This window comes from Geotrypetes seraphini, chromosome 3, assembly GCF_902459505.1.
Source record: "Geotrypetes seraphini chromosome 3, aGeoSer1.1, whole genome shotgun sequence".
In the NCBI taxonomy this organism is placed as follows: domain Eukaryota; kingdom Metazoa; phylum Chordata; class Amphibia; order Gymnophiona; family Dermophiidae; genus Geotrypetes; species Geotrypetes seraphini.
In genome coordinates this window covers 116602078-116617431 of record NC_047086.1, presented here as the reverse complement: position 1 = coordinate 116617431, position 15354 = coordinate 116602078, and the positions used below count along the sequence as shown (strand labels likewise).

At 41.5% G+C, this 15354-nt stretch overlaps 1 protein-coding gene across 4 annotated transcripts in view; it reads left to right on the top strand.

Moving 5' to 3' along the window:
• The window catches only part of MMUT (methylmalonyl-CoA mutase), a 90094-nt gene that overhangs the window by 23527 nt on the left and 51213 nt on the right, over positions 1 to 15354 (top strand). For all 4 annotated transcript variants that reach the window (XM_033935892.1, XM_033935890.1, XM_033935891.1 and 1 more), the window contains exons 3-6: positions 152 to 519; positions 4424 to 4581; positions 6647 to 6818; positions 9570 to 9818. In XM_033935892.1, the coding sequence (XP_033791783.1) occupies positions 152 to 519; positions 4424 to 4581; positions 6647 to 6818; positions 9570 to 9818 (947 nt within the window). The remainder of the gene's footprint in view (positions 1 to 151; positions 520 to 4423; positions 4582 to 6646; positions 6819 to 9569; positions 9819 to 15354) is intronic.

Here is a 15354-nt window from a genome sequence, read left to right as displayed (position 1 = left end):
ATCCCATGCTGTTTGGATTGACTAATTGACTTCAGTGTACTGCTGTACTTTTTCTAAGAACTATTTGAAATGTCTTCTAAAAAAAGGATTTGTAGTTTACTGTTGCTTTGAGACAAAAATGTAAGATTTTTCTTTTAAATTTGGTTCTTAGCTGGCCAACAGGGATTGTCAGTTGCCTTTGACCTGGCAACCCACCGTGGTTATGATTCAGATAACCCTCGAGTGCATGGTGATGTTGGGATGGCTGGCGTTGCCATTGATACTGTTGAAGACACCAAGATGCTCTTTGATGGAATTCCACTGGAAAAAATGTCAGTTTCCATGACAATGAATGGGGCTGTAATACCCATCCTGGCGATGTTCATTGTGACAGGCCAAGAACAAGGTGTGCCGCAGGAGAAGCTCACAGGAACAATCCAAAATGATATACTGAAGGAGTTCATGGTCAGAAATACATATATTTTCCCTCCTGTGCCATCCATGCGCATTATTGCTGACATCTTCCAATACACAGCACAGGTATTCTTTGTATTTCATGTCCTGCAACTGCTGTAACTTTATCTACCTTCTTGAAACTGTTGCATAATAGTGTATATTTAGAAAAATTGTACTTTCATTTTTGTAATGAAAACACATTAATAATCAGATTAGAGTGTATCAGTATTCCCCTAGCACTTTTCAAACATGTTACACAGGTCCAGATGCACTAAAGCCAGCGATCGTTGCTAAACCTGTTTTAACAGCTTTAGCGATGATCGCATCTGCCAACCTTAAGCAGAAAATGTCTCACCGCCTCGTTTTCTGCACGATCGCTCATTCCCCGATCTGACCATTCAAATAAGCTCATTAATATTAAAATGCCATGTAAACTAGTAGAGTGATTGATGCTCTAACATGGCTTCCAATGCACTAAAAAAAAAGTGATCGCTTTTAGCGATCCAAAAAAAGAGACTGGTCAAGCCCAGTCACTTACCTGTCTAATTTTTTATTTTTTTAATGGGCACAGATGCTGTGAATGTTACACATGTACAATATCTGCCCCATTAGAAAAATAAAGAAAAAAAAGCACACACCCCCACCAATGACAGCTCCTCAGTCTTAGGCATTGAAACTTTAGATGCCTAAATTTCACCAAGAATCTGACTCTAATCACACCTTCTTTCCGGTAGGTGCCTCAAAGTAGATGCCTATCAGCTAATATTTTTTTTTATTATTGTTTTTTAAAGGTGCTTTTCAATTAACTGCACTGATTAAGCTAAATTGAATGATTACATTAGGCGCCTAGATCTGCATTTAGGTGCCCATGTTTATGCCTGTCATATGGCCGGTATAACTGCAAGAGCCTAAATTGATAGGTGTGCCAGTACCGGGTTACTCTAGTCCAGGGGTGCCCAAAAGGTCCATCACGATCGACCAATAGTTCGTAAGGGCAACGCAAATTGATCGCAGAGCCCATCCCGGGCTCCGCAATAGACCTGCGTTACCTTTGTGTTCTCCCTGCTTCCCCGACTCACCGTAAAAAAAGTCCCTCAACAAAGTCAAACAATTTGGCAAAACGGGTCCCGTCAGAATCGAAGATAAGTGCATTAATTTACTTACAGCTGATCGTTTGAGCAAATATATAGTGCATAATTCACTTGCTGTAAGTATTTTTTCGATCAGCTAAGAGAGGTTTTTGACCTATGAAAGGAACCTATCCCTGCTTAAACCACTTTAAATTTATGTTCTATGTTGGTGCAGGAATCTGAGATCTTTTCCTCGCGATCCTTGTTTGATCATAGTTGTGCTCAGAAACCTGTTTTTGTTTTGTCTATACAATGTTAGAGGTTTCTTTCCATTCTTCAATTTTGTTAAGATCCCAAGTAAAACAGATTTTATGCTGCTCATCCTAGAAATAAGCAGTGGATTTTCCCAAGTCCATCTTATTAATGGTTTAAGGACTTTTCTTTTAGAAAATTATTTAAACCTTACTATGCTAATGCTTTTACCATATTTTCTGGCAATGAATTCCAGAGTTTAATTACATGTTGCATAAAAAAATATTTTCTCTGATGTGTTTAAATTTACTGCTTAGCAGCTTCATCGTATGCACCTGGTCCTTGTATTTTGGGGAAAGAGTAAAGAAGCATTTTACATCTACCTGTCCCATTTCATCCTGCCCATTTCCTACCCATACCACACCCACTAATTGGTTTTCCTTTGTTAGCATGTACTAATTGTTAATATTTAACTGCACCTGTTAAATCCTGCATTAAACACATAGCATAGTTTAGGCCCTTTAATTACATTACATTACAGATTTCTATTCCGCCATTACCTTTCGGTTCAAAGCGGATTACAAAAAAGAGTTATGGAAGAAGGGTTACAAAGTTAGATCAGAGATCGTTTCCAAGAGAGGGATAAGAAGGATCAGGGGTTGGGGAGGGGATGGTAAGAAGGGGTAATCATGGTATTAAGCTTTATTAAGAGATTTCTTGAAGAGTATAGTTTTTACTTCCTTTCTGAACATCTTGTAGTCTGGGGTTGTTATCAATAGGTTGGAGATTTGATTATCTATTTTTGCTACTTGAGTGGCTAGTAGGCTGTCGTATAGTCTTTTCCGTTTTACTTCTTTGATTGAGGGGTAAGTGAATGGTGTGTGTGTTTTTCTATGCCTGGTAGAAAGGTGTTATACGTATATGAATCACTGATGAGATGTATTGGATGCATCTGTTCCACAGTACCATATTTTGGAAGAGTTTTCTCCCATGGGTACAATTATCTCAGTCAGCAGGACCATTTGTATTTGCAATTCCATCATAAAGAACTAGGGTAGGAAACTGAAGGCATTGGTTTGTATTTGTTTCAGGGCCATCAACAAGTGACATTTTCAGGCTATACCTAATGAATATGCGTGACAAACACTTGCATATAATGAAGGAAGTAGCCATGCAAATCCCTTTCATGCATATTCATTAGGGATATTCTGAAAACCTAGAAACATGACGACAGATAAAGGCCAAATGGCTCATCCAGTCTGCCCATCCGCAGCATTTCAGCATTATTGGGTAAGCTGCATTTGCTTCTATTTTCATGGAGAATCCAATGTAAAATCTTAGTGTTGATATTTAAAGCAATCTAGAATGTATTACCTAAAGTTTTGGGTTCTTTAATTATACCATATGTTCTATCCCGCACTTTGCGGTCAGTGTTTCAACATCTGTTGGAAGTGCCTCCCTTGCGATCTATTCCAAAAGCTAAGGTATTTGGTGTCATGGGCCCACGATTGTGGAATGCTCTTCCATTCATTCAATTTTCTATACTGTTCTCCTAAGGGAGCTCAGAACAGTTTACATGAATTTATTCAGGTACTAAAGCATTTTTCCAGATATGATACATCAGATTTCTTTGTTTCTTTCTTTTCAAAAAGCTCTGAAGACTTATTTTTTTTCAGGAGGCTTTTGGTAATTTATAAAAGAGAAATATATTTGCAGTATTTTATTGATAAATTTTATTTGTATGGCAATTTTAATGTGTGAAATTGTCTATTTTAATGCATTTGTATGCATATTGTAACCCACATAGATTTTGATGATATGCGGGATATAAATGTTTTAAATAAAATCTCCTTTCCCTAAGAGATCCTACGTGATTGTCCCACACTTTCTTGAATTTAGACACAGTCTTTGTATCCAGCACCTCTACCAGTAGACTATTCCATGCATCTACCACTCTTTCTGTAAAAAAGTATTTTCTTAAATTACTCCAGAGCGTATCATCTTTTAACTTCATCCCTTGCCCTCTCACTCTGGAGTTTCATTTCAATTGAAAGAGACTCATCTCATGTGTATTTATGCCACGTAGGTATTTAAAGGTCTCTATCATATCTCCCTTCTTCTGTCTTTCCTCCAAAGTATGCATATTTAGATATTTGAGTCTGTCCCTGTACGCCTTGTGACAAAGACCACTGACCATTTTAGTTGCCTTCCTCTGGACCGACTGTATCCTATTTATATCTTTTTGAAGGTGCGGTGTACAGAATTGTTCACAATATTCTAAATGAGGTCTCACTAGAGTCTTATACAGGGGCATCATTGCCTCTTTTTTCCTACTGGTCATACCTCTCCCTAAGCACCTAAGTATCTTAGCTTTTGCCGTTGCCATTTCAGCCTGTTAGGCCACCTCAGTATCATCAGATACGATCATACCCAAGTCCCACTCTTCTTTCATGCACAAAAGTTCTTCACCCCCTTTAGATTACTTGATCTACTGGTGGCCTTATGGACTGGCAGTGGGAACCAATGTCTTAGAACATAGTTTTTAAGAGACAGACTTGTTTTGTGGTGAATTGACCAGGTCAGATGTAATTAAGACCTTATTTATTGTTGTATACTGTGTTTATTTATACATGATAAATTAGCCATTTTTGGTTTTCTTTGTACAGCACATGCCAAAATTTAATTCCATTTCAATTAGTGGATACCATATGCAAGAAGCAGGAGCTGATGCAATTCTGGAATTGGCCTATACAATAGCTGATGGTTTGGAATACTGTAGAACGGGACTGCAAGCAGGCCTGAGCATTGATGAATTTGCACCCAGGTAAGTTAAAAAAGAAATATAAACTAGAAACCGGTTATCAACCAGTTTTATAGATATTTTACCCCTTTTTAGGCACCATAGAAATGTAGAAAATTATGTTCTCGCAGGGTTACTGCAGCTGGCATTGTGGGCATTTTTGGGTCTCACTGCATCTTTTTCCTTACCTTCTCAACTACTTCTTTGGAGAACCAAAGCGGCCTTCTTTTCCTCTTACATCCAATTACAGACCCATAGCAAGCATTCCCCTTTTCACAAAACTACAGGAAGGATTGGTCAACCTATAACTAACAGACTACCTAGACAAATTTAACACTCTTAGTGAACACCAATCAGGCTTCAGGAAAGGATACAGTACAGAAACTGTCATAGCTTCCATACTAAACCACCTCTATGATCTTTTCAGCAAAGGCAAAAGCGCACTGATTCTGCAACTAGACCTTAGCAGTGCGTTCGAACTAGTAGACCACAAAATCATGCTACTGTGCCTTGACACAATAGGAATCTCAGGAAAGGTAATGAAATGGTTCCAAGAATTCCTAACAAACATATCCTACCGAGTAACCAGCAACGGAAATTACTCCAACTCATGGAAAAACCCATCAGGGGTGCCCCAAGGCTCCCCTCTATCACCCACATTATTCAACATCTACCTCGCATCCTTAGGTCACCTACTAAAAAAATTAAACCTAAAGCACTACATTTACGCAGACAATATAACCATCCTAATCCCCATAACTGACATCACAAATGAAACTATAGATAAACTCTCACATACAATGATAGAAATCGAAAAATGGACCACTAGCTTCAAACTAAAACTGAACACAGAGAAAACAAAAATCTTTTTGGCAAGCCCCAACGACAAAATAATGAAAACATCGTTAAAAATAAACAACCATGAATACCCAATCTCCAAAATACTGGGTATCACTCTAGATACTCATCTAACCATGGCTGACCACACAAACCTACTGGTGAAGAAATGCTTTTACACGATGTGGAAGCTAAGAACTATTAAAAAAATACTTTGACACAACATCCTTTAGATTACTGGTGCAGTCGCTGATCCTATCTACCCTAGATTACTGCAACATCGCTTACCTGGGTATCCCCAAAAAAACAGTACAAAAATTAAGATTAGTGCAAAACACTGCACTTCGCTTGATCTTCGGACTAAGAAAAAAAGACCACATTAGCCCCTATTACAAAAAATTGCACTGGCTACCAATGGAGGCACAAATACTGTTCAAATCTGCATGTCTCTGTTACAAACAAGTCTGGGGCCTAGCACCTTCCTACCTGCAAACACACTTCACTCTGCACAACCCCACACGTACAACCAGATGCGAAAAAGATGATGTGATTCATTACCAAGTCTTATCAGACAATTAAATCTTGCTGTTAAACCTAGTGTTTGAGTTTCTTAGATGTAATGCTAGTGCACTTTTAATACATGAATTGTGCTGAAAAGCTTCCTTCTACAGTTCATAAGATGCAGTAGATATACGGGCAGCAAACTGAGGTATGCCTGGAAGTTCTTAATTTTTCTCTGTGTTAATAACTTGCCTTTTCTGCCTTCTGATATTAGCAGTCCTACTTGAATATCTATTGGAGTTTTTGGTTTTCATTTTTTTATATTCAGCGTGTATATTTTTGTTAGATGTATTGAAGATAAGTGCAAGTTTATTTAAGCATGTTGCTATTTGCAGTTTGAACTGTGCATTTTGAACTGTGCTATTATAGCTTTCTAATATTTATTCACGGAGTTTTTTGACCAAGGATGTGTTTTTCTATGACAGTTTAGTACTGGTCATAGTAGTTTCTTGGATGTTTTTCCTTGAAACACTGAAGTCTTTTTCTCCGTGTTAATAACTTGCCTTTTCTGCCTTCTGATATTAGCAGGCCTGCTTGAATATCTATTAGAGTTTTTGGTTTTCATTTTTTGATACTCAGCTTGTATATTTTTGTTACTTTGTCAGTTCTTAATTACAGCCATGAGCCACATTACTTTTCCATGGTATGGTAAAATAATGTATTTCTTTGTTTGTTTGTTTTTTTACTGTAGACTGTCTTTCTTCTGGGGTATTGGGATGAACTTCTATATGGAAATAGCTAAGATGAGAGCTGGCAGACGTCTTTGGGCTAATTTAATAGAGAATAAATTCCAGCCTAAAAATCAGAAGTCTCTTCTACTGAGAGCTCATTGCCAGACTTCAGGATGGTCACTTACTGAGCAGGTGAGTTCTATAAGGCAAAAATACATCTTTCTGTAATGAAAATATAATGCTCATCTTTATAAGTATCTTCCAATATAAAGGGGTAATTAGCATAAATCAAGATTGCTAATCCTCCCGATTGTCTCTTACCCTTGGGACCATGTTGACCATAAGCTGTATAAGAAAAAGAATGTAAGGTATGTCCATCCCTAGGCCCCAGATGCAATAGCACTTCCTCTCATTTTTACCATTTTAGCTCATTCTGGACAATGCTATGTTTTACCTTTATCATTAAGACATTGATGTTCCCTGAAAATCTGAAAGTCATTGTCGCATTCTGCCGACCAGAATCATTTTGAGAAAACTCTTTTCCCACTCACCCCTCTCCTTACAAATACCCCCCTAGCAGCCAGCAAAAAGTACCAGTAGGAAGATCATCCCATCAAGAGAGTGGACAACCCTCCCCACTCACCAATCACTCCAGCAAGCACACAATCAACACAGTCATCCCTAAGACACCAATCAGGCCGCAACCTTCATAGACAGCCAAGATAAACCCTTTCAAATCCTTTTGAGACTGTTACCAGAATTCAAAGAAAAACCCAAAGTCGATGCAAAAGTCCCAGCTTCAAGTTGAAGAGGCTCCTGCCCTTTGTTGATTTTGAGATTTAGGACCAGGCACCTTCCTCCATTTAGCATCAGCTCGTGTGCTAGTCTCTGACTGCTCCTGAGAATGAACTTCCTCATTTGGTAAATCTTTGCAGCCCAATTCCTCTAAAATCTTCCAAGCCTCTGTAGTCGTCTGGACCCATTTAGATCTCCCAGCAATAGTAATCATCATCCCAAATGGGAAAAGCCATCTATAATGATAGTTTGCAGCCCGTAGATAACGAGTGACATCAGCTTTCTCTTTTGTAAAGTGATTTTTGCCAAGTCCTGGAAAACAGAGATTTTACAATTCTCCCAGATTAAGTCCCGAAGAGTGTGCGCCTTCTGCAAGATCATCTCTTTCATCCAAAAGTCTTGAAAACAAACAATAATATTCTGGGGATTATTCAGCCCAAGGTTCCAGATTTCTGTGCACACAGTCCAACTTAATGGAATGGGAAAGTTCATCATCAGGAACTGGGTCCTCCAGTTTCAATAGAAATTGGTAGATCCATAAAACTACTTGTTCTGCATCATATTGCTCAAGTTCAGGAATCCCTTTGAAACATAAATTGTTTCTACAGGATCTATTTTCAAGATCCTCAATGGCGTCCAGAAACAAAAGTACAATCTTTATAACTCTGTTGCTCACCTGATTGGGCAGCATGCTGTTGCTCCTCCGCTGCATTCAAGCATTCCTCAACAAGCTCCACACAGCTCCCAATCTCACCAATTTCTTTTGGAACTCTTCCAACGCTGATTGAACATCACCCCAAACCCGTTTCATTTCCGTTTTTAGTACCTGGAACCAACGGGAAATATCTTTTTTAGTGATGTCATCATCTCTAGGAGTGCTGGCTAGGTTTTGATCATCCTCTGACTCCGATGGTTCAGGCGCCATCTATGCCTCCACGCCTCTAGTTTTCTCCACCACAGCCCGGCAAGAGCCAGCACTCCCAGTGGTATTTTTAAACTTTTCAAGTTTCTTTCTGTCAACATTCAGTCACTGTAAGTGGCCAACCCTCTAGAGAACCAAAGGAATGGAGAGAACAAGCTTTTAATTACAATTTCCTTGCTTTCTTGACGGAGCTAACAATTCAGGCATCCATTCCCTAGTGGTGATGTCACTTCCTCCTCTGCTGAACAATATTTTAAATAGAATACAGAAAATTTTAAACTGTATCCTAGCTTCTATAGGTAACCAGTGCACTCCAAGGTCTCCTTCCTGCCAAATTTCAGACCATTCTTCAAGCTTTGCTAGATCTTTCTTCATGTTATTTGCATGTTATTTGCACAGGGGCTGTAGCTCTAGCCCCTGCACAACACACTCCCTCTACTTGCCACTTAACACATAGTAAAGGGCAATAATATGTATTTCATTACCACACATTAATATTAGGTTCCATGGGGTCCATGTGACATAGTGGTTAGAGCTACAGTCTCAGCACCCTGAGGTTATAGGTTCAAACCTTTTACTGTTCATTGTGACCCTGGGCAAGTCACTTAATCCTGCACTGCCCCAGGTATATTAAATAGACCGTGAGCCCACCAGGATAGATAGGGAAAAACGCTTGAGTATTTGATTTGTAAACCCATTCTGAGCTCCCTTGGGAGGATGGGCTAAAAAAATCAAATAATAATGAGATGCAAAGCATTGAAATGCATGGCATGCAAAACATCTCATTATTAATGCATGCAAGTCAAAAAGTGTGGCATGTTGTGAATTGTGCAAGCTACATTATCCCTGGAAAAATTTGCCAGCAACAAGCTGGTGTTATTTTTCTGTCCCTGCAAATCCCGAGGGGTTCTGTCAGGGTGGGGCAGAAGTGATTCCCTGATATACCAGAGGTTAATCACTCTCATGGGAAATTAAAGTGTGAGAAAAGCCCAACTTTTACTGTGCTTTGATTGCCTCTTATTGTTTTTTTAATAATTAAACAGTTACCTGCAAAATAGTTTCACCTTCCTGTAATGATTTATTTATATACTCGGTTAATAAGTTGAGCAGTGTGAGTTATTTTCTAGAAAACACTGGTAGAATCCTTTTGTACTTGCAGAGGTTATATTAGCCATTTGTCTGGATCATTACTTGTAATAAATGCTCTCTTTCTTAATTCATGGTAGGATCCTTATAACAATATCATTCGTACTGTGATTGAAGCAATGGCAGCAGTGTTTGGAGGTACTCAATCTTTGCACACAAATTCATTTGATGAAGCTTTGGGTTTACCCACAGTGAAGAGTGCTCGAATTGCCAGAAATACTCAGATCATAATTCAAGAAGAGTCTGGCATTCCTAAAGTGGCAGATCCATGGGGAGGTTCCTATATGATGGAGTGCCTCACTAATGATGTTTATGAGGCTGCTTTGAAGGTAATCTTTTCCTTTCTTTTTTTCTTTTTAAATCAAAAAGGAAGTAGTCTTAAATACTGTATATACTCAAATATAAACCATTTTGGGGATTAAAAAATGGCCTTGAGTCCTGCCTCCTCCCTGATGTTCCTTTCCTACCACACTCACTCCCAGTAGTATCCCTCCTCTACTACCACCACCCACCCCCGAATCGGCAGAGGGCCCGCCATCAGTTGCACCATCCCCCACCAGCAGACTTCCCCCACATGCTGCTGGTTCATGTTAGCGCACATGAACCAGCAGCATTCCCCCCTCTCTCTTCCCCAGTCCAAGCAGGCACAGCTTACCCCCTCGACTAACCCTACCCCCCAGATCCAGTGTAAGAACCCTCAAGCATCTCGTGCTTCCCTGGTAGTCTAGCGGCACATTGGGCCAGGAGCAAGTGCACTCGCTGATGCCCATTCACTCTCAGTGGTGAAAATGGCGGCCGCAACTCACGAGACTACTGCTGGAAGTTTTGCCGGTCATTTTCACCGTTGAGAGTGCATGGACAGGAGCAAATGGGAATCGCTTCTGCCCCAATATGCAGCTAGACCACCAGGGAAGCACAGTACTTTTGGTTCTCAAAAGTAATAACTGAGAAGGTAAGGAATAACAGGTTCGCTTTCATAAATTACAAAAGATTGCAGAAAGAGAGAGGCAAAAATAACTGGAAAAATTAAGAAAGGCTGGTCAAGTAGTCAGGAAAGCACATATACAAATAGAAAAAAAATAGCTGACTCAGTAAAACGGGGAAACAAGACATTTTAGATATATCAGTATTAGGAAGAAGTGCAAAAGTGGCATTGTGAGACTCAAAACTGAAGGGGAGAATTAACAAATATTTCTGTTCAGTGTTCACGGCTGAAGTGCCAGGAGGGGACTGCAGAAGACATAAACAAATAGGGATGGAGTAGTGGTAGACACTGATCAGTTTTCATAGGGTTGTATTCGTGAGGAGCTTTCTAAATTAAAGGTAGACAAAGAGATGAGCCGAATAGTATACATCCGAGGGTGCTGAAGGATCTTAGGGAAGTTCAATGCTTGTCGAGAGTGGTACTGGAGGACTGGAGAAGGGCGGATGTGATCCCTCTCCATAAAAGTAGAAGTAAGGAAGAAGTTGGAAATAACAGGCCAGTGGTAAGCAAATTAATGGAAATGCTTTTAAAAGCAACTTAATGAAAATGCTTTTAAAACGCTTTTAAAAACAACTTAATGAAAATTCTTTTTAAAACACTTTTAAAAGCTGTGGTAAGCAAATTAATGGAAATACTTTTAAAACAGAAAATAGTGAAGTTTGTGGAATCTGGAGGATTACAAGACTGGAGGCAACATGGATTCACTACAAGTAGGTCTTGTCAGATAAATATGATCAATTCCTTTGACTGAGTGACCAGAGAATTGGATAGAGGGAGTGCGCTAGATGTGGTGTAATTAGATTTTAACAAAGCCTTTGACAGTGTTCCACATAGACGTCTAATAAATAAACTGAGTGCCCTTGGGCTGGGCCCCAAAGTGATGGGCTGGGTCAAAAACTAGTTGAGTGGAAGACGATAGAGGGTAATGATCAATGGAGATCACTCTGAGAAAAGGGATGTTACCAGTGGTGTGCCTCAAGGCTCTGTTCTTGGGCCTCTTCTTTTTAACATTTTTTATAAGCGATATTGCTGAAGGGCTGTTGGGTAAGATTAGCCTCTTTGCGGATGATGCCAAAATCTGCAATAGAGTAGACACCCCGGATGGTGTAAATAACATGAAGAAAGATCTAGCAAAGCTTGAAGAATGGTCTGAAATTTGGCAGCTAAAATTTAATGCTAAGAAATGCAAGGTCATTCATTTGGGCTGCAAAAACCCAAAGGAATGGTCCAATTTATGGGGTGAAGAACTTATGTGCATGACAGAAAAGCAGGACTTGGGTGTGATTGTATGTGATGATCATAAGGTGGCCAAACAGGTTGAAAAGGAGACAGTAAAAGCTAGAAGGATGCTAGGGTGCATAGTAATGCTGCCCAATTTCCGATTCAAATCGATTCACTGATTCACTTCGGGTGAATCAATTCGAATCGATTTGATTTAAAATTAAATCGGCCTGGCCGATTTGGTGACCAACCCTCCTCCCCGTGCCTTCCTAAAGTAGGAGCGTCAGCACTGCTTCTTGCTGGCCTGCTGCTGCTGCTCCTGCTTTAGGGGGCTAGGGGGGAGGGTCAGTCAGGAAGGGCTGCAAAAATGCTGGTTCTACTTTTGTTCCGTGCTTTGTCTGCTTTGGTACTCTTTCCTACATCCTCCGGCTTATCCCCCCCCCCAGGACTCCCACTCTTACCACAGCCTGCAGAGAGGATCACCGGTGCTCTACACGATCCTTGTAGGCTGCCACAGTCCTCGGAAGAACGTTCTCTCTGATGCGATCTTGCCCCTGATGTCAGAGGAGGGGTGGGATCACATTGGAGGGAACGTGCTTCTGAGGACTGTGGCAGCCTACAAGGATCGCGTAGAGTATTAGCCATCCTCTCTGCAGGCTGTGGTAAGAGTAAGAGGCCCGGGAGAAGCTGAGGACCTGAAAAGAAGGAGGGCGGGCCAGGCCTTTTTTTTTTTTTTTTTTTTTTTAGAAGTTGCCTCCGCTGAGGCAGACCATAGGTCCATCCTGCCCAGCGGTCCGCTCCCGCGGCGGCCCATCAGGCCCATTGCCTGAGTAGTGGTCTATACCTATCTATACCCTTCAATCCCTTTTTCTTCTAGGAATCTATCCAAACTTTCTTTGAAACCATTTAATGTTTTCTTGTCTACAACAGCCTCTGGAAGCACGTTCCATGTATCCACCACCCTCTGAGTGAAAAAGAACTTCCTAGCGTTTGTTCTAAACCTGTCCCCTTTCAATTTCTCCGAGTGCCCCCTTGTACTTGTGGTGGTCCTTAATTTGAAAAATCTGTCCCTGTCTACTTTTTCTATGCCCTTCAGGATCTTGAAGGTTTCTATCATGTCTCCTCTAAGTCTCCGCTTTTCCAGTGAGAAAAGTCCCAACTGCTTCAACCTGTCGGTATATGGGAGATTTTCCATTCCCTTTATCAGTTTAGTTGCTCTTCTCTGTACTCCCTCAAGTACTGCCATGTCCTTCTTGAGGTACGGCGACCAGTACTGGACACAGTACTCCAGATGCGGCCGCACCATTGCACGATACAGCGGCATGATGACTTCCTTCGTCCTGGTCGTAATACCCTTCTTAATGATACCCAACATTCTGTTAGCTTTCTTTGAGGCTGTAGCGCACTGCGCTGATGCCTTCAGTGTTGCGTCTACCATCACTCCCAGGTCTCTCTCCAGGTTACTGACCCCTAGCGGTGTTCCCCCCATTCTGTATGTGAACATCGGGTTCTTTTTCCCCACGTGCATGACCTTGCATTTCCCTATGTTGAAGCTCATTTGCCATTTTTCGGCCCACTTTTCCAGCTGCGTTAGATCCTTTTGGAGATTTTCGCAGTCTCCCCTGGTTTGAGCCCTGCTGTATAGTTTGGTGTCATCTGCAAATTTAATAACCTCACACTTGGTTCCCGCCTCTAGGTCGTTTATGTAGATATTGAACAGGAGCGGTCCCAGCACCGACCCCTGCGGAACTCCGCTCGTGACCCCTTTCCAGTCTGAGTACTGGCCCTTTACGCCAACCCTCTGTTCCCTGTTCGCCAGCCAGTTTTTGATCCATCGGTGGATCACCCCTTGTACCCCGTGGTTCCATATCTTCTTAAGCAGCCTTTCGTGTGGTACCTTGTCGAAGGCTTTTTGGAAGTCAAGGTAAATGATGTCTATAGATTCCCCTTTATCCACCTGGCTGTTTACCCCCTCGAAGAAGTGCAATAAGTTTGTGAGGCATGACCTACCCTTGCAGAAGCCATGCTGACTCGGTTTTAGCTGCTCATTGTTTTCGATGTGTTCACAGATGCTGTCCTTAATCAGTGCCTCCATCATCTTTCCTGGGACTGAGGTCAGGCTCACTGGCCTGTAGTTTCCTGGGTCTCCCCTTGAGCCCTTCTTGAAGATGGGCGTGACATTTGCTATTTTCCAGTCCTTCGGGATCTCTCCGGTTTTTAAGGATAGGCTGTATATTTGTCGAAGTGGCTCCGCTATTTCGTTTTTTAGTTCCTTGAGTACCCTTGGGTGAATGCCGTCCGGACCTGGAGATTTGTCACTCTTTAGTCTGTCTATCTGCTTGAGTACATCTTCTTGGCTTACCTCTAAATTGACCAGTTTTACATCTTGGTCTCCTTTTACGCTCTCTTCAGGTTCTGGGATGTTGGTTATATCTTCCCTCGTGAAAACTGACGTGAAGAACTCATTTAACCTGTCAGCTATTTCTTTCTCTTCCTTTACCACTCCCTTCCTGTCTCCATCATCCAATGGTCCCACTTCTTCTCTTGCCGGTTGCTTCCCCTTGACGTATCTGAAGAACGACTTGAAGTTTGTTGCTTCCTCTGCCAGTCTCTCTTCATATTCTCTTTTTGCTTTTCTAACCGCTCGGTGACACTCCTTCTGGTGTTCTTTGTGCACTTTTTGGTTCTCCTCTGTTTTGTCTTTTTTCCATTTTCTGAACGATGCTTTCTTGTCGCTTATCGCCTTCTTCACTGCATTTGTTATCCACACTGGGTTTTTTGTTCTATTTTTTTTGCACCCTTTCCTGAACTTGGGGATGCACAGGTTTTGCGCTTCGTGCACAGTTCCCTTGAGTAAGGTCCAGGCTTTTTCTACGGAATCCATCTTCCCTATGTTACCTTTGAGTTTTTTTCCCACCATTTCCCTCATGGCATCATAATTTCCTTTTTTGAAATTGAGTGCCGTCGTTGTGGTTCTTTTCCCCTTTGATGATCCAATTTCTAGCCTGCACTGGATCGTGTTGTGATCACTGTTACCTAGCGGGGCTAATACTGTCACCTCCTTTGCTGGCCCCTCTAGTCCGTTGAAGATTAGGTCAAGAGTGGCGTCACCCCGTGTTGGTTCCGTGACCAGTTGCTCCATGAAGCAGTCCCTCATGACCTCTAGGAATTTGGTCTCCCTTGCGCAGTTTGAGTGCCCAATACTCCAGTCTATCCCTGGATAGTTGAAGTCCCCCATCACCATCACCTTTCCGCTTCTGCATACCTGCCTCAGTTCTGCCTCCAGGTCCTGGTCGATTTCTTCAGGTTGTCCTGGTGGGCGGTAGTACAGACCCATTTTAATGTCTGCCCCAGTTCCTCCCTGTAGCTTAACCCATATTGATTCCAAGCCATCCGCCTGTACTGTTGTTTCCATCCTGGTTGAGGGTATGGAGTCTTTTACGTACAGCGCTATTCCTCCACCCTTTTTATGTGCCCTGTCTCTCCTGTATAGTTTGTACCCTGGTATGGCCACATCCCATTGATTTTCCTCAGTCCACCAAGTTTCTGTGACTCCAATTATGTCTAGGTCCTTTTTGCTAGCAGTGATTTCTAGTTCTCCCATTTTGGCCCTCAGGCTCCTAGCATTTGTGTACAGGCAGTTTAAGACCCAGTTTTTT